The 20700-nt window shown below is 40.3% G+C and overlaps 1 protein-coding gene across 1 annotated transcript in view; it reads right to left on the bottom strand.

Annotated features, from left to right (window-relative positions):
- LOC132401336 (protein eyes shut homolog) overlaps positions 1-20700 on the bottom strand; it is a 1222700-nt gene that overhangs the window by 757930 nt on the left and 444070 nt on the right. Inside the window, exon 11 of the mRNA XM_059983465.1 lies at positions 7976-8089. Coding sequence (XP_059839448.1) covers positions 7976-8089 — 114 coding nt within the window. The remainder of the gene's footprint in view (positions 1-7975; positions 8090-20700) is intronic.

The following is a 20700-nucleotide window of genomic DNA, read 5'->3' on the forward strand; positions in this document are numbered from 1 at the left end:
CTCTCTCCACAGCCCTGCTGAGTACTTGCAGCATCTTTTACTTTGGTTTTGGTTTTTAAATTAAAATCCTTCTTCTTGACTCTTCTACTTGAGGAAATATTAGCCAATTTCACCTGACAGTGCACAAATCTGAGAGCTGTACCACCCTTTTGTGTTTATTTTTGAGGGCACAACAAAAATGTAGATTACATTTCCTTATTGCATGTTCACTGAAACATTGAAACATACAATGAAATGTGCCAACTTACATTAAATCGAAATCAGTGAGGAGAGCAAAACATTTGGTGTACTGATCATGTAACTGCAGGTTGGGGAGTAGGAGGTAGGAGTCATTGGATATGGGCAGTCATGACTTCTGCCTGATAGTCATTACAAGAAATAAAGATAACCCAGTGCAGGAGACAGCATAGAAATTCCTCCCAGTTTTTTTTTTAATGTTTTGACACAGAACTGATGTTAATTAGTTGTTGTTTCTTCATAACTGTGATCGAGTCATAACTCATTAGTGTTTCAGGTTCAAATCAGCTCTGATTCACTTTGTCATTTCTCTCCAGTATAAGTAAGCTTTCAAAGTGCCAGCAGCCAGCAGTCAAATTATTGTAGCACTGTTATTGATGGGTTTTTGAAATAACATGCTGAACTCTGTCACACTATGATGACTCATCACAGTGTCTTATACAATTGGTTTTTAATTTCACTGCAATGACAATCACACCATAAATAATATCCAAAGGATAACTCAAAGTTAATGCTTGTGATTCCTCGACTAAACTAACATCATTGTGCCTTCAAACTTTCACAGGCAAATCTATTATTAAAACATACACAAATAGAGCAAGGTGCCTGGAAGGTAGCAATCTCAATGCACGTAGCATGAAACATGAGAGAGGTCAAATTATGATAAAGCAGTCTCAATTATCTTTGCTACAAATCCTTTGAGCGGAGTAACATTATTGAATTAGTAGAATGTGAGAGCCTTTACAAAAATTTGAGGACATAGTCTAAGCCTGATGATCAGAGGCAACATTTTAGGTGGACACAAGGTACTAGTACTTGATGTTCCTCATCCTCAGCCTATTCCAAAGTCAGATAACCTGGTTCTTTGTCTCCTTACTGCTTCAGTGGCATCACACAAAATGCTGCAGGATCTCAGCAGGTCAGCCAACATATATGGAGTGGAACAAATAGTCAAGGTTCCAGGTCAAGACAATTCATCAGGATGGAAAAGGTAAGGGGCAGACACCAGAATGAGAAGTTGGGGAAAGAGAAAGGTGCACAAACCGGCAGGTGATAGGTGAAACCAGGTGAGTGGGTGGGGCAAAGGAGATAATGTGAATATCCAAGAGGCAATAGATGGAAAAGGTAAAGGAGTGAAAAGAAGGAATCTGATAGGAGAGGAAAGTGACCATAGGAGAAAGGGAAGGAACAAAATACCACAGGGAGGAGGAGAGAAGGAATTACAGGGGAACCATAACAAAGGATGGGAAAAAAGAGAAGAGGGAGGGGGAGAAATTACAGAATATGAGAAAAATCAATCTTCATGCTGACAGTTTGGTGGCTATGCCAGACAGAATATGAGCTGTTGCACCCCCAACCTGAGCATGCTGTGTTGAAAGTGACTACTGGGTTTCATATGCAGCTGCACTGACAACATTTCAGAAGTGCTCCAGTGGTTATAAAAAAAAATTCAATTTTTGAGGTCATGAAAGACTCTATACAAATGCAGAGCACTACACATTGAATCATATCAGAAAGATGTGTAATCAAGATTCCTATATAAATGCTAATCTCCCTTTCATGTGATTTTGTGGGCAGTGTTTTACTGGTCTGTGGATTTCACGGTTACATATCCACTAATGCACTTCTGATGTAAACATGATAGACAATTTCAAAGAGTGTGTTGAAAAATATTCACATTTCTGAGCTCTCTAAATTCAACAACTTTTATTTATTTGGCACCTTTAACCTACAAAATGTTCCAGGATACTCCCCAGCAGCAAAAGAACCTCAATGCTGAACCACATGAGGAGATGTTAGGGTAGATAACACAAGCTAGGACATCTTGGAGGAGGGAATTTCAGAATTAGGTCCTAAGCAGGGCCGATAAGAATCCACTATTGGAGAAACTCAGTAATTGCGTTCCACAGGTGACATTTTTGTGGAACTTGCTGCCAGATGAGAACTGCAAGGAACTGAACTTTCCTCTCTGGCTTCTGCAAGACAGAAATTCCTTTGCCCTAATACTTCCAATTGACACAAACTAGTCCAGAAATATTTAACCTGGTAAAACCTCATTAAAAGAGGTTTTATTCATAAGGTTTTATTCATAGCAAATTCATAAGAATTCGAAGTCTCATGTTGTGAAGAAAATAAATCACATATTTCCTTCAAATTCCACAAAGGTCCCCTCAGCTTCCGCCTTTCATTCTGCTCAATCATTGACATTTTCCACAGAATGTGGTCTCCAGCACTGGGAGCAAAGCTTCAACGGAGGCTGAACCAGCATGCTCCTTGCAAGTTTAGCAGAATTCATAGAATACCACAGCACAGAAACAGACCCTACAAATTGTCAGTTGGGTAGAAAACCTACAAACTACTTCCCCTGCATGACATCCCTCTGTAATCTCCTCTACTGGATGTCTGCCCTATTGAAAATTCTGTCTTTGAGAGTGCTTGGCCAGTCATCCTCTGCCCAGGTGAAGTGTCTGAGGTCACAAACTCATGCAGAAGTACTTCTCTGACAGGTTTTACCACGTCAGCAGGGATTTCTCCTGCTGCAGAAGTCTTGTTGATTATCACATCCTTTCCAACCTCTGCCAGGCTGTAGCAGTACTGTGATTGCAGCTGGCAGTCTGCTATGGGATGGAGTCAAGGTCACGCACATCAGAGATAAAACCTTTGTGACAAGATCCTCAACATGTCTTGCCACCCTGGGTGACCTCTCCTTCTCCATACGTTTCAGTAGGTTAGATCCTTAGGCCACAGCTAGTTCCAGAAGAGTTGAGGGGAAATTGCACATGCCATGGTTATTGCTGGATGTCACCCTCCATCTAATCCCTTAGGTTTGTGCTAGGCCTCAGTGGATTTGTGTTGGACCTCAGCATTTAGATGCATATGTATCTTTTTTTTAAAGGTATGATTTAATTCCCATCCCATGAAAGTTTTGTATCAATAAGATCCTCAAACTCCTGGTGCTCTCAGAAAACCATCCCCTGTATTTTCTGGTTAAGAAGCCAAGAGTCTTTACACAGGTGCAAGACAGTTGTGGTGTGTCAGGTATGGACTGAATCGAGGCAGCGGGGCCCAGGGAAGGCCCAAGAGTGAAGAATCGGTCGATGTTTAGTCATTGCCGGAATGGGCTTGGAGCCAGTTTGAAGAGGTGGATCTGAAGCGAGGCGAGCTGAGGTAAGGCAGAGTCGAGGCAGCAGGGTCTGGGCCAAAGAGTGAGGAACAAGCTGCTGTTTGACCGATTTAAAGATCAGGCCAGACTGGAAAGGTGAAACCAAATCAAGGTGGAGGGTCCCAGGCCCAAGAGCTTATTGAAAAAGCAGGGCCCAGGTCTGAGAGTGAGGAACAACCTGCTGGCTGGCTGGTTTAAGTCCTGGTCCAAATTGAAAAATTCAGGGTGTCATGACCAGAGCAGAGGGATGGTGAGTCACCCCTTCGCGAAGCTTACATGCCTCTGCACTGAACCGAGGAGGCTATGCCCTGTAAGTAATGGGCTCCTCGATTGGCTGTGACTGGCTTTGTGGCTGTGGACTCACTTTAGTGAACTTCAATTCTGAATATTATTGCTTACTTTTATTATTTGCATGATTTGATTTTTTTCCTGCACATTGGGTATTTGACAATCTTTTTGAATGGGTTCCATTGGGCTTCCCTGTTTTGTGGTAAGGAGACAAATCTCAAAGTTGTATATGTTGTACAACTATGAACTTTGAATTATAATAGACTTCAGAGCAGTCTGGGCATTATGCCTGATACTGATAGAGAGTTGCCTCATTATCTGGCAGCCATCCCTGAGTAGAACTTTCTCTGAGTCCTTCAGCATTGAATTTCCAGCAGCAGCTTCTTGCCTCTGTCACTGTTCAAGGGTCAGGTTAATGGAGGACGATGGTGCAGCAGTCCTCTGCATGGCTCGAGTGACACAAATCTCCTCAGTCCTTCATTTACATGATGTAGATGACATTACATGGATTGCATTTGCTATGGAGCAGATTGTTGACAATAATAGGCCTATTATTATTAAAAGAGGGGGCCTAGATCCAAATTGAGATCCAGAAGCCTGAATAAATCATGAATAATATAATCCTTTATCATCTATAAATTTACTGACAACACTATAGTGGACAGAAATTCAGATGATGACAAGAAGACATGCAGGAGTGAGGGAGATCAGCTGGTTGAGAGATGTCACAGCAATAGCTTTGTACTCTACGTCAGTAAGACCAAGACATTTATTGTGGACTTCAGGAAGGGGAAGTCGAGGGAAGACACACCAGTCTTTATTGAGGGAATATACACTAGTCTTCATCAATGGATCAGAAGTGGAGAAGGGGAACAGTTTCAAGTTCCTGGGTGTCAAATTCTCTGAGGATCTATCTGGTGCCCAACATACTCAAGCAATTACAAAGAAAGCATGCCAGCAGCTCTATTTCATTAGGAGTTTGAGTTGAACTGATAGATCACCAAAGACTCTCGCAAATTTCTACGAATGTTCCATGGAGAGCATTTTAAGTTATTGCATCACCATCTGGTATGGAGGGGCCACTACACAGCCCTGGAAAAAAATGAAGAAAGTTGTAAATTTCAGCCAGCTCCATCATGACCACTAGCCCTCCCAGTATGCAGGACACCTTCAAAAGGTGATGTCTCGAAAAGGCGACGTCCATCATTAAGGACCCCCATCACCCAGGACATGTCCTCTTCTCATTGCTACAATCAAGCATGGGGTACAGAAGCCTGAAGACACACATTCAATGTTTCAGGAACAGCTTCTTACCCTCCACCATTAGCTTTCAGAATGGACAGTGAACCCATGAACACTACCTCAGTATTTCTCCCTCACTTTTTGTACTACTTATTTAGTTTTCTTTATGCATATATGCAAATAAATAAATTTTAAAAAAAATATATATATACATACACACACACACACTTATTGTCATTTATAGTTTTCATTATTAAGTATTTCAATGTAATGCAGCCACAAAACAAAAAATTCATGATGAAGCAGGTGATATTAAACCTGATTTTGATACCAGTTTTTCATTCTATTCTATCTTCCTTTTTTAATGAGTTTCCCCAGAATGGTTCAATTTCTTCCATTAGCACACAATGTTTTATTATTATTCCTACCCAACCTTCTTTCAGAATACTGCCAGGCCTTCCAGTAAAATGTCAATGTTTTGCACTTTGATAAGTGTACTACAGTTAACTTATAATATATTAGTATATATTTGTTTTCATACCAGACATCAAATTTTAATTCAAAACGTAAGCAAATGCTTTTGCCACATTTGTGGGATTGTGGTAAACTGATGTAATAATTGTGAAGGTCTTTTTATATGTCTGTTTCTTCTTTACCTCTGAAGGCTCTGCTTGCTTTTCGGAAAAGTGGGAAGTGTAATGGAATGTGGCCAACGTCATGTTTTCACTGTTTTCTGTGCATTAAGACAGCTGAAAACTATGTTTATGATTAAAATGCTGCTTATTTTAGAAGCTAAGAGAAGGAAATCATTCCTGTGGAATATTAACGCTCAGCTGACCCTCAGTTCTTCAACATCTTGTCAAACAACAGCAATTTGTATTTACAGGAAAATAACAAAAGAAAACTTGATCTTATGCCACATTTGGGCAGCACAGCTGGCAGAGCTGCTGACTCCGAGTTCCAGTGGTCTGGATTCAATCCGGAATATGGGGTTTGAGCATTCTCAATAAGAGTTCATGATCTCCTTCCTGTGCTCTGTTTTCCTCCCATATCTCAAAGAACTGTGGTCTGGTGGCCTAATTTTCCACTGCAGATGCTCTCTCGTGTGCAGGTGAGTGGGTCAGTCAAGGGCACTGATTGTGGGGAGAAAAAAAAATGACGTTTGGTGTAGATTCCTGTTGGTGTTTACTGTGGATTTAGTGGGCTAAACGGTCTGTTTTAGTGACTCTATAATGAGAAGAGATAAGAAGAGATTATATAAAGGGCAACACAAAATTAACGGTAAATGGATAGGTAAGAGTAAAGGATTAGTGTCCTTTAAATTTGATCTGGTAGTGGGGCTGGATGTGGCAGACAGAAATATAATGAGTGAATGAGACATAGGCTGAGATGAGTGCTTTGTCAAAATTAGCAGATAAGAATGAATTTTTAGTTGCACTGCGTCTTTCAACTAGTTCAGAAGTGTCAAAGTTGCCACTCTTGCAGAGAAATGCTGCAGCCAGCCTGCCGATACTCATAGAAAAGCAATGGAATAAATGACAAGTAATCCATATTGACACTCCAGGAATGCTCTTAATGTTTCTCCTCCAGACATTTCTCAACCTCCACTTGGGAGGTTCCATGGGTCTTAGTTTTTAAGCATTTAAAAAAATGACTTTTATTTGTCACAAGTATATCCAAGCACACAGTGAAATGTGTTGTTTGCATCATTGACTAACACAGTTTGAGATGCTCCCAGCACCAACATAGCATGCCCACAAAATGCTGACCCTAACTCATACATCTCTAGAATAAGCAAGGAAATCAGAGCACCAGGAGGAAACCCAGAATGCACAAACTCCTTACAGACAGTGGCAGGAACTGAACCCCAATCTTAGAGTTAGTGCTGTAAAGTGTTACACTAACTACTATGCTACCATGCTGTCTTTCATGCAAATAATAAAACTTTAATATTTAAAGTCTTTTCTGATGTATTATATGTCAGAAATGCACAATTCCCTACTGTAAGGACTGTTCTGGAGTATCAGTCAAGGATTCTGTGTTATATTATTGGTGCAGGACTCAAGCCCACAACATCCTGGCTCAGAAGAATATCTCTGACAGAATTAGGACTAAGATGACTCAATGTCCTGCCCTATGGTTTAAAACGCGTTAAGCTCCCTGCTATTAGTGTTATTTGCCATTTCCAAGTGACAACCTTGTTCATTATTTGTTGTCAAAAAAATGCCTTGAAACTCTCAGCACTACGCAGGAGTTACATTACAAAATTTATCTTGCAATATAGGTGTAAAAGTGTGCAGTACTTTACCCTGTAATATTCTCAGACTCAAATTCATTCAACCTGTTTTCTCCCCCTCTGTGACTTGGTTGCGTGAACAGCTGCTTAATAATGATGTTAGGAAAGTGAAATCAGCTCAGACAACTGTTGGGAATGCTTTCTGAAGTTAATTATGTTTGCATTTCCTTCTCCCTCAATGTTCATTACCTTTAAATGGAGGCGCACAATGGCAGAAGTAATTACCAAGTAGGTCGATGCATGTGGCTAGGTTTTCACACGGGTCTGAGGCACAGTCATCTATGTCCGTTTCACAATTTTCTCCTTTAAGACAATGATGGCAGGTGGAAGAAAGAGAGAATGAAAAAAGGACTTATCAGTCAGAAAGAGAGAGAGGGAGAGAAGTTTCAGTCTTCTGTCCATGCAGCAAAAAATCCCAAAGCATTTGTGATTAGAGGCAGCGCAAAGTCAGTCAAAACAGGCACCAACACAAATTACTGCCTGGATGCATTTATTTCACTTCACACCTCAGCATTACTAAAGAGACACTAATCCTCCCTTGGGGTGGACTTGATTTTGAGAATTATTTTGGTGCTACGGAACACAGCTTTGGGTTAGGCTGACTGGCAGTGCCTTGACACTCCATCCCAGATGTACTTTGAGATGAAAAAGAAGGTCAGAGGGTTAGGAGTAAATCACAATCAAGCATAGCACACAGAGGCAAGAGCTAATGGCTCAGGCAGAAAATACTGCAGACTGGAGCAACTCACCAGTGAAACCAGGCAGGCAGATGCATTCATAACTATTAATGAGGTCGATGCATGTTGCTTTGTGGAGACAGGGAGACGAGTGACATTCATTTATGTTGATTTCACAGTTGATACCTGTGTAGGGAAGGAAAGATATTTCATTAATTCCCATGCCATCTAATTATAAATATATAAATGTCTCCTGCACTTACACGGAGGATGCCTCAGCCATTACCCCTACTGTTAGCTTCCTGTTTTCAGAGTCACACCTTTCTGTTTTGGCTTGCTTAAAGTGCGACTTTGAAACTCATTTCTTGCAAGCTGTTGTGATTTGCCAATGTACACAATGCTCGACGGGCTAAACTGTCACTATATTGATTCATATGGCTTGAGGCAGCCAATTTCCTTATCAATTTATATCAATAAAGTGGATGAAAATGGAAATGGCATTGAGATGTAATAGGATGCATTTCGGATGACATGAGGGAAGCTTTCTCCCTCTGTTGCTGATAACAGAATAAGTGAAATGAAAAATTAAATCTGGCATGGATGCAAAGGTGATTTAGCAGAAAGAGAAAAATTAATGAGCTGGCACATGACCGAAAGGAATTAAAATTAAATTCAAATAGTATGCTAATGTTATTTTATAGCTAAAACTAACTTGGTGAAATACTATCAAGCAATAAGACACAACTCTAAATGAAGGACATCAGCATGAGTAGAGGTCAGTATAATGCGTATGCAGTGTCATGTATGTCAAAGACATCATGGCTGAAGTGTTTCATGGATACATCAGATCTCAAAAAGAATCATCAAAAGGGAGAACAAATGACTTTTAACTGAAGAGATTCTGCTGCTGCTAGAAATCAGGATCAACACACAAAAATGCTGGAGGAACGCAGTAAATCAGGCAGCAATAATGGAGGGGAATAAACAGTTGACATTTCGGGCCAAGAGCCATCAACAGGGCTGGAAAGATCAATATCACATACGTTTTAGTTTAGGAACAATGGGTAGTCATATTATTGACAAAAAAATTTAAATATTATTTTTTGAAAGAGCAAGTACAAATCATTCATGTGTCCCTTTTAGTTATAAATGCTTGTATTAATACTGTTTGCAGTTCCTCCACATACAAGTTACATGCTTGTTTTTAATGCATGATACAGAATGGTGAATTATGCAACACACACACACAAACAGTCCTGATGAAGGGTCTTGGCTCAAAAGGTCAACTGTTTATTCCCCTCCGTAGATGCTGCCTGACTTGTTGAGTTCTGCCAGCATTTTAAACATATGGCATTATATCTGCTTGATTTTCCTTCTCACTCACACTCTTTCATTCCCACTACACCTTACCTTGTGCCCTTTTGGAAACTTCATCACATCCATATTTCTATATCTGACATGTTGACTCACACAACTCCCACTGTTTAATCTACAGCACATTCCTAACTCTGTCATCTCAAATTAGCAACTGTCTGGCTAAATTACTTCAATAATTACTCCCAAATGTCATGAATCATCATTTTCCTTCTTCAATCAAACATTGCTGTCAAGAACATTAAAAATGTATAAATCTGTACAAAATTACTGTACATGTAATTAAAATATTATTACAACACTGTGCAAAAGTCTTAACCGTTTATACATATAGAGCTAGGATACCTAAGACATATCACACTGTATTTGTCATCATGGAGAGAGAGGGAGCTTGGAAATCTGGTGGGAGCAAAGGATGTTGGGACAGCAAGAATGGAGTACCCCGGGAGTGGTGTGGGACAGGTATCAGTGAAGGAGTGCCAGGGCTGGGTTTGTGGCATGGGTACAGACACACCCAACCCTCTGACACCAGGCAAGGTAATTTGATTCCAGACAATTGTTTTATTGATCATGATAGAATATCTCACTGGTGCTTCCTGCTCCCTCCCCTCTCCCTACTCCCTTCCCATGTTCAGTCCACAGTAGAGACCCATATCAGAATCAGGCTAATTATCACCCACATGAAATTTGTTTTTTTTTCATAGCAGCAGTACAGTGTTATACATAAAATTATTACAGTACTCTGCAAGAGTCTTAGGCACCTAGCTATATACATGTGCCTAAGATTTTTTCCACAGTACTGTATATCTTCATTGTATAGTCAGCCGTGTTCTGTTAAAATCTATCCAAAAAGATTTTTTCCTCTAAGATTTGCTTTCCTGTCTGAGCTCTAGTTTGGGGAAGAATTTTAGTCTAGAGACTTACTGGGTTTTTTATGGTTGTGGACAACCTGTGAGTGTCAAAGAACGATAATAATGTAGCTCTTATTCAGCACCACAAAGAAGAGAAAGCAACATGGCAATTTATGCCAAGTGCCAGCAAGGAGGATGATACATAATTCTAATTCCAGAAAATAGAAGCAAAAAATGAAACACTCCACAGATCAGGCAACATAAATAAAAAGGACAATGGTCTAAGTAGATTATTTGACCTGAAGCACTAACTCTATTTCTTTCTCCACAGATACTGCTTAACCTATTGAGTATTTCCAGCATTTTCTGTTTTAGTTTCAGATTCCCAGATTCTACATGTTTTTGATGTTCAATAGAGTTCCGATATGCTGGTAGATGAAAGAGAAAGCCAAAATAGCAACACACACAAAATGCTGATGGAACGCAGCAGGCCAGGCAGCATCTTTAGGGAGAAGCGCTGTCGACGTTTCGGGCCAAGGCCCTTTGTCTAGTCCTGACGTGAGGTCTCGGCCCGAAACGTCGACAGTGCTTCTCCCTATAGATGCTGCCTGGTCTGCTGTGTTCCATCAGCATTTTGTGTGTGCTGTTTGAATTCCCAGCATCTGCAGATTTCCTCGTGAAAGCTAAAATAAGCTGGTTTATAATTTCAACTATGCATAATGTAAATTTTAAGGGAAATAATTGCTGTTTTGAGGGTGTTCTCTGAGGATAGGTCGAAGGAATTTAAAGAGGAAACATATTTTTGAAAGATTAGACAAGTAAGAGCTATCAGGAACTGACTCAGAGAGGAACTGAGGCATGGAAAAAAAAAGTTATGTTCCTATTGAATAGTGGAGAAGGACTGAAAGGCTATAGGCCTGCTCCTACAACTATTTTCTTGAGTGCTAAGTATCATTCTGCCCAAATAATCTTCACCTGTGTTGTTATACTGCTTGAGTCATCCGCACCCTCATTAGACCAAACCCCATCAACTTATTCTTCTACCTGTTTCTCTGAATACATTTATCAATAGTCACCTTAGATGCACTAATGCAATTTGCCTGCTGTACTTTGATGGAAAATTTGGGCTTATTTAGAAGGTCAGATAAAGAAATCAAAGTTCAAAGTAAACATATCTCACCATATACAACCCTGAGATTCATTTTCTTGCAGGTATTCACAGTAAAACAAAGACATTCAATGGAATCAATGTGAAACTATACACAAAGACTGGCAAGCAACTAAAATGCAAAAGAAGGCAACCTGTGCAAATACAAAAAAAATAAACAAATGAACTAAAAAGTGAGTAAATAAATAAATGGACAGATAGGTAGATAGCTAGCTATAGAGATAGTTAAATAATACTAAGAACATGAGTTGCAGAATCTTTGAAAGTTAGTCCATAAATTGTGGAATTAATTCAAAGTACTGGTGAGTGAAGTTATCCGTGGTGGTTCCGGAAGCTAATGTTTGAAGGGTAATAACTGTTCCTGAACCTGGTGCTGTGGGATCAAAGGCTCCTGTCGCTCCTTCTTGATGGCAGCATTGAGAAGAGAATGGCCTGGATGGTGGGAAATTTCTCCTGAATACCTTAAGTCTGTTTTAAATGACTATGTTTTTCTCACACAGATGGAAAGATAATTCCTATGTCTATCCTATCAAATGTTTCATTGTTTTAATGATCACCATTAGGGACCCTTCCACCTGCTGTATTTGAGAATCAAGGGTGTACACACCATATGGGACCTGCTTTTTCTAGACAAATAACAACATAATATTTATGACACTCACTATTATTAAAACGCAACACATAAAGCAACCTCAGAATTTACAAACGGCCATAGGTCATGTCACCCAGCCGTTAAATTCTTCGCAAAAGCTCATCTTGCCGTGAGCTTCAGGCGTTTACAGCATTTGCACATTAATTACCCTTTAAAGTCACTGCAGAAAATTACATCTGGTAATCAATATACTAAGCATTCTTCAGACAATGCAGTGTTGTTAATTACTATCACTCATTCTTGCCTGGAATATAAACAATGATAAGCGTGGAATCTTACTGCATCAAGTTCTGATTGTTATAAGAATTTTTAAATAGATTTTAAGTTTGAGGGTGGTGAGCGTGTGGAATTTGTTGCCACATTCAGCTGTGGAGGTCAGGTCACTGGGTATATTTAAGGCAGATATTGACAGGTTCTTGATTGGACACAGCATCAAGGATTATGGGAAAGGCCGCGAAATGGGTTGAGTAGGGGAAAAGAGGATCAGCCATGATTGAATGGTGGAGCAGACTCAATGGGACAAATGGCCTAATTCTGCTCCTATGTCCCAAGAGATTCTTATAAAATTAACTAGCTGGATTGAAAGCAGAACAATATATTCAACTTGGTAATTCACAGATTGCAGCCCAGCAAATTATTTTGATATGGTAGCTAATATCAGAATACACTCAGTTGATAGTCAAGCTGTCTTGGCAACAAGTCTTCACACATTACACATAAAATTGGCAAGAAAGCTTCCCAGAGCCTATTTATGTTAAGGAACAGAGTTGGAAGACAGCACTGGATTTGAACACTCAATCGTCAATGTGATTGCATGCAAACACTAGAGAAATAACAGGCAAGAAATGACCTGCGTGTCCATCCAGCCTGGTTGGCAACTCTTCACCTGTACACCTGGGCACCAAGAACTGAAACTTTCACAGTGAATCATACACTAGTTCCTGGTCTTCCATCCACGGAACCTGTCTATACTACTCAGGAAAGAAAGAGGCACAATTAAGGACACCACCCATTCCAGCATTCACACTTCTCCTCCTTCCCATTACAAAAGCCTGAGAGCAACACACACAAAGTGCTGGAGGAACAGTAGGTCAGGCAGCATCTATGAATAAACAGTCAACGTTTTGGGCTGAGGCCCTTCAGCAGGGTTGGAAGGGAAGGAGGAAGAAGATATTGGGGGGAGGGAAATGAGCACAAGATAGAAGGTGGTAGGTGAAGCCAGGTGGATTGGGGAGATAGTAAGAAGTAGGGAGATCATAGGTAGAAAGTTAAAGAAGGAATATTGATAGAAGAGAGTGGACTGTGGGAGAAAGGGAAGCAGGAAAGGCAAGGGAGGGGGGGAGGTGAAGAGGAGAGATGAGAGGGGAGCCAGAGTGGGAATGGAAGATGGAAGGAGATGAGGAAAAATACTGAAAGTTAGATAAACTGATGTTCAGTATCGGCACAATCTCTTGTGTACATGAAAGCCTGAGAGGTTGTACTGTCAGGCTCAAGTACAGATTTGACACTGCTGTTATAGATCTATTGAATGGTTCTTTAGTAGGATTTATCAGACTCTAGACCTTAGCATCAGTCTCATTACGTTCCTGTACCTTTTTGACTACCTGCACTGCACTTTCTCTGTGGCTGTTATACTATATTCTGCATTCCGTTAATGTTTTACCTTGTAATACCTCAATGTAATGGTTTGATCTGAATGTCAACGGACTGTACAATGATTTGATCAGTATGAATAGAATGCGTAACAGGCTTTCCAGTGTACCTCAGTCCTGGTGGCAATACCAATTCCATCTCAAGATTCCAGCACAAAGTTTTGGAACCCAGCTAGTTCCCCTCAAAATTGTTTCATTGTTATTGTAAAATCTCAGTGCAAACTATCTCACCTAGTGTATTGTGTACAGTTTACTGTTCAAGAGAGAGGTATGTCAAAAGAAACAAATAATATTTCTTCAAACATTTTCATAAGAATGGGACAGATCCATTTTTGTCAATAAGTGCATTTTGGTGCATCACAAATTCATAAGAGAGAACAATTTGGGAAAATTTAAATGTATAATATGGCATTTATTTGTAAAATAATGAATTAAATCTTGCTGGAGTGGTACGACACCCCTCTGTGTTCTGTAACTTGCTGGAAATGTAAGTTGGGAGAGAATGGTAGTTAGTGGCATTCTTTGTCAATTGGAAGACCACTAGGCAATCACCCAAATAGGATTTAACGATTGAGAAAGAAACAAAGGAACAATGGAAAAGTTGAGAGGATTTATCAGTGAAATCAGCTATAAAATAGAATTAAAGAGTTGCAAATAAAGACTGAATGACAAGATACAAAAAAGTGAAATTTTCTAACATGCAGAAACATTAAAAATCAGATACTTCACGGTGCTAAGCCCATTTTGCCCTGATTGTCTTCATATTGGCCTTATCCATTGCAGAGGCTGATGCCCATAAGGTGCAATTTCCCTATAGTCTGAAAACTAATTCATCTGAGCCATAATGTCATTCAAAGTTTCTTCCTCCATTGCTTTCTGGGGCAACCCCTTATTCTGAAATTATCCTTTATTTCAAACAAGACAGCGACACAGCAAATTCCCTTCCTGCACAACTGAGTTTGAGAGTCACACCTTAATAGTGACATTGGTTTATTATTGTCAGATGTGCCAAGATACAGTGAAAAGCTTGTCTTGCATACTGCTCATACAATCAGATCACTACACAGTGCATTGAGGTAGAACAATGTAAAACAATAACAATGCCGAATAAAGTGTAATAGCTGCAGAGAGCATGCAGTGTGGGTAGACAATAAGTTGCAAGATCATAATGAGTTTAATTGTGAGGTCAGGAGTTCATGTTATCATACAAGATGCCCATTCAAGAATGGAAAACCAGTGGGATAGTTGCAGCTAATGAGCCTGTTCGTACATGCTTTCCGGCATTTGGATCTTCTGCAAATAGAGGAGAAGAAAGAATATCCAGAGTGGCTTGGGGGGGGGTGGGGTGGGGGGGTGGGTCTTTGATTATGCTGGCTGCTTTACTAAGGCAGCAAGATTTATAGACTGAATCCACAGAGAGGAGGCTGGTTTCCGTGATGTGGTGAGCTGTGTTGACACCTCTCCATAGTTTCTTGTAGTCAAGAGCAGGGCAGTTGTTCTACCAGTCTATTATCCACCCAGATAGAATGTTTTCTAAGGTGCATTGATTATAATTAGTGAGAATTGATGGGACCATTCTAAATTTCATTAGCTTTCTGAGGAAGTAGGGGAATTGGCGAACTTTCTTGGCTGTAACATCAGCTTAGTTGAATCAGGCCAGGCTTTTGGTGACTTCCATTTGTAGGGACTTGAAGCTCTGAACCGCAACACTGCTGATGTAGACAGGAGAATGTGCACCACCCCCTTTCCTGAAAGTGCAGTACTATAGAGAGCAAGATCAGAATGTGATAGGTCCTTACCCAGTGCATTGATGTAGAACAAGGAAAGGCAATAATATTAGCGAATGCAATATAGAAGTGGCAGAGAAAGTGCAGTGCAGGTAAGTAATGAAGTGCATGATCATAATTCGGTAGATTATTGAAGTAGAACAAGATAAGTAATAGCACAGAATAAAGCATAAAAGCTACAGGGAAAGTACAGTGCAGGATCACAATGAGTAGATAACAAGCTTGTCTGCCATGACTGAATGGCAGAACAGGCTCGATAACTGAAAAGCCTAATCCTGCTCCTATGTCTTTTGGTTTTAGAACATGGGAAAATTTATCAAGTGTTGGTGATGTTGCTGAATTCTATATGGAGACAAGTGAATAGAGTACCGTGACAGATATAGCAATTCCCTTCACTCAGTCTACTCATACTAATACTGAATATGTGGAACTCAATAGAACTGCCAGCCTCAGTGAGTACTCCATTCCCCAATGTAGAAAACTACCCACAGCACATTATTGTGATAGCAACATAACTGCTGGCAACTACAAATATATTCTGAGCTCTCTCCTATTTCTCCAAAGAATGCTGTCCCTCTGGGGAAAGTACAAAAGCATCAGAAAGTTGACAATAGCAGCTCCACCCATCCACTCTTCAGATGCTCTCAAATGATCAGACTTTGTCCAATGTACAGTCCAGGATGAGAAAGTACTGTTAACCATTGGGATAAGTTCCACCTGTCCTCGAAGCAAATGTCTAAAAGAAAATCATGCTATTCACAGTTAGAAGAACAAGCTAATTATTTTGCATGCCATAAAGTCAAAGTAAGTTTATTATCAAAATATATATGTGATGATTAAGATTCATTTTCTTCCAGGCAGGCAGTTACAGGAAAATAAAGAAATACTACAGAATCAATGAAAAAAAAACTATATATAAACAAAGATTGACTTACAACCAGTGTGCAAAAGAAAACAAATTGTGCAAATCAAAAACTATTGAATACATGTGTTGTAAAGTCCTTGAAAGAGAGTTTGTAGGTTATGGAATCAGTTCAGGTTTGAGATTTGTGAAGTTATCTACAATGGTTCAGAAGCTTGATAGTTGCCAATGCCTTATATTCTGGAATTTCCTTCCAAAACTTTACCTTTTTCCTCCATTAAAGCATTCCTTATAAACCAAATCTGCCTAACTATCTACCTAGGCATCAACTCATCAACTTTTGGCTTAGCAAACACTCCTGTGAATCACCTTTGGCACTCTGACCAGATTGAATGGTGCTTTAATGATCATGTATGTGGGTTGCTAGTCTTTGCGGCTCGTTGGGTCAGAAGGGCCTGCTCCACACTGTATCTCTAAGTAAAATGAAATAAAATAAGTCATGTAGAGTTCAATCCGGAGCCCAATAAGTTTGTGTATTCAAAAGTTTTGAGGGCCGAAAATATCTGCTTGACTTCTGAAGTGACAATTGTTAGCAGTTTCTCTGGCAGAACATTTCTTGCCCAGTAAGTAATTATAGTGAACTATTCTGAGCATTTGAAGACAAAATTTATTAGGATTGTTATCCCACTGGGGAATTCTCCAACCAAGTTAATAAGTATCTCTACCAGCCAAGTGCAAATGTGTATGTTGGCTGAGTGCATCTTTCACCTGACAACAGCTATAAATCAGGTGAGTTACTGCTCTTACATAACACTACAACTGCCCCTGCTGATTTAGCAGTAAATCACCAGTGAAACTTTGTGCTCTGAGCTGCAATTAGGCCATTAACCAATTAACCCTTGTTAATAACGATAATGAAATACGTGACATTTCATGAAAAGGCTTCTTACAAACATTGATGGGAAAGACGAACAAGAAAGAATGATGTGAACAGAAGCATCTGCTTTTTTTTTGTTTGGAAAGAGTGCATTCTAAGCAAGAGGCTCTGGTCCTCAAGGAAATTATTATGTCTTCGATGGTGGGCCAGACTACCTTGTCAAATTCCTTTTTATAGCCCATATACAGAACATTTACTGCCCTGCCTTCATCAATTTCCTTTGTTGCTTCTACACAAGAAAAATAAACTCAATCAAATTAGTGAGACAAGATATCCCCCTCACAAAACCATGCTGATGTCACTAATCGGCCACTGCCTTTTCAAATGTATGTAAATTCTGACCTTCAGAATATTTTTCCAATGCCAAATAATGATAAAGGATCCAGAGGTAACATTTTAAAAAAAGATTGTCCTGTTGAGGAAAATCTCCAAGTAGGTCACATGGTACTCAGTAAAAGTGAGTCTGAACTCAACCTCAGGCTCAGAATTAATCTGACGCTGGCAACTTCATGAAGATAAGCGTGCCCATATAAGATTGTGCCAGTATGCCACACAACTTTGCACTGCCCTATCAACATAAGTTGTCATTCTCAGTAAATGTGAGCTTCAGTCACTGGTTCTTGCTGTTCATCAATATGCCTTACTATCCAACCAGTTACTGTACATGCCCTAGCAACACACACAAAATTCTGAAGGATCTCAGCAGGCCAGGCAGTATGTGCAGATTTACTCTCGTTTCTGACTGTACATGCCCAACCCTTGTTTGACTTCACAAAATATATCATTTCGCACTTGTCAGGAATAATTTCCATTGGCTAATGCTTCACCCAATTTTTAATTTGATCTATATCCTGGTCAAAATTCCTCACTAATCACATCGCCATCAATTTCTGTGTCAGCCTCAAAGTTAGTGATCAGCCCTTCTTCACTCACGGATCTTTAATGTACATTGCAAACAGCAAAGGTTTTGGTTCTATTTCTGTGAGACACCACCAATCACAGAAACGCAACTCTCCAGCAATACTCTCCGTCTCCGATTAGCAAGCCAATTTTGAATCCAATTAGCTAGTTTGCCTTGCAACTTTAATGATCAGAATCAGAATCAGGTTTATTATCACAGAAATATGTTGTGAAATGTGTTAGTTTGTGGCAGCACTACAGAATAATATATATAAAACATACTACAAATTACGAGAAGAAATATTAGAAAAATTAAAAGTAGAGCGAGGAGAGCAAAAAAGTAAGATAGTGTTCATGAGTTCATGGGCCATTCTATAATCTGATAGAGAAAGGGAAGCAGTTGTTCCAAAAACATAGAGTGTGTGCCTTAAGGCTCTTGTGCCCCCTCCCTGAGGGTGGAAATGAGAAGAATACATGTCCTGGGAATTGGGAGTCCTTAATGACGGATGTCAACTCCTTGAAGCATTGCCATCAAAAGCTGTCCTTGATGATGGATCAGTCTACCCTGCAGGATTTTGTCAAATGCCTTTTTCTATCTGCTGTACAGATGCTTCAGCAGTGGCATCCCATTGTTCATCGATGATTGAGTTTAATTTTGGGACGTGCAGACTATTTTATATGCTGAGGGACTTCACTACAATAGTGTTGGTAACTGTATATATCCCCACCCCACTCCTCCCCTACTACTAATGTCAGTGAGGCCCTGTGTCAGCTCTACAGCACCATCAGTAACTTTCAAACCAATGGTATCTTCCCTGATGGTATCTTCATTATTACTGGTGACTCTGATGGTATCTTCATTATTACTGGTGACTCTGATGGTATCTTCATTATTACTGGTGACTCTAACCATGCAAACCTAAAAGTAGTCCTGCCTAAAATCCACCAGCATGTTGATTTTGCTACCAGAGGTGAAAATACACTAGACCTGGTTTACATTAACGTACCAGGTTCCCTCATAAGCAGTCCCTCGACCCCACATTGGACTCTCAGATCACTTATCTGTAATGTTAATTCCAGTATTCAAACCAGTGATCAAATGGGTCAGAGCAGTTCTAAAGGAGGTGAAAACCCGGCCTGAGGGTGCAATCTCAGCACTGCAGGACTGCTTTGATAATATGAACTGGAGAATGTTCAGGGAGACTGTTGCCTATGGCAACTGTATTAACATCACGGAATACGTGAATTCTGTGACCAGTTACATAGAGAAGTGTAGTGAGGATGTTACCATCAGAAAGCACATCCAGGTGAGGGGAAGTCAGAAGCCATGGCTTACTGAAGATGTCCGTGCCAGGCTGAGGGATCGTAATGCTGCTTTTAGATCGGGGGATACGATGGTTATCAGGGAAGCAAGAACTATGGTTTCCTGCTCTACAGGAAGGTGAAACAGGACCATTATCAGAGAATTTACAGCCACTTCTGCGATACCAGGAACACGAGGCACATATTGAAGGGAACTCAGAGGATTACAGACTACAAGTCTTCCCTGTGTGTCAGGGACCAGGACCCCTCACACCCTGACAGGCTGAATGTCTTTTACACCCAGTTTGATGCAGACAACAGAGTGCTGTTGAGGAAGGCACCGATTCCCCCCCGGGGAAGCAGACACTCTGTCTGGCTGAAGTTGATGTGAGGAAGACCCTGGTCAGAGGCAATGTACACAAAGCTGCGGGGCCTGTAAGTATACCAGGTCGGGTTCTGAAAGACTGCACAGCCCAGCTTACGGAGGTGCTGATGGACAAGAGGGCACAACTTCAGGATTGAAGGATGTCCCTTTAGAATTGGGATGCGAAGAAATTACTTTAGTCAGAGGGTGATAAATCTGGAATTTGTTGCTACAAGCAGTTGTGGAGGCCAAATCATTGGGTGTATCTGAGGTAGAGATAGATAGGTTCTTGATTAGCCAGGGCATCAAAGGGTATGGGATGAAAGCAGAGGAGTGGGGATGACTGGTAGAATTGGATCAGCCCATGACCGAATGTTGGAACAGACTTGATGAGCAGAATGGCCTGCTTCTGCTCCTGTATCTCATGGTATCATGACCTAACAAGTTGCATCTCCATTTAGCACGGAAGCAGTTGTACATTGAACCAGAAGTCCCTGCAAAGGACTGTGAGAACAGGTGAGAGGGTAATAGGGGTCTCCCTAACATCCATCAGGAACATTTATCTGGAGCACTGCATACATAGGGACTTTAGTATTATTAAGGATCCCACCCATCCATCCAGCATCCTCTTTGACTTTCTACCATCAGGCAGGAGACTATGTTGCATAAAAACAAGAATGGTCAGGATGAGAAACAGCTTCTTTCCCCATGTCCACAGGCTTCTGATCTCCTTGCTGAATCGTATTTAAAGTATCACTGGTTAATCTGTTCCATATCTTATAGCATTTACTATTTATGGACTTTAATTTGTTATTTATGTGTGATTCATCTGTAGATTTTATCCTTATGCATAAGTCATTGTGAGGTACATGTACTAATGTGCTTTACACTTTGGTCTATATACATTATATGGTTATCCATGTTATATACAAGTATGTAGTTAAATGA

The sequence above is a fragment of the Hypanus sabinus genome, chromosome 10 (assembly GCF_030144855.1).
Source record: "Hypanus sabinus isolate sHypSab1 chromosome 10, sHypSab1.hap1, whole genome shotgun sequence".
Classification (NCBI taxonomy): domain Eukaryota; kingdom Metazoa; phylum Chordata; class Chondrichthyes; order Myliobatiformes; family Dasyatidae; genus Hypanus; species Hypanus sabinus.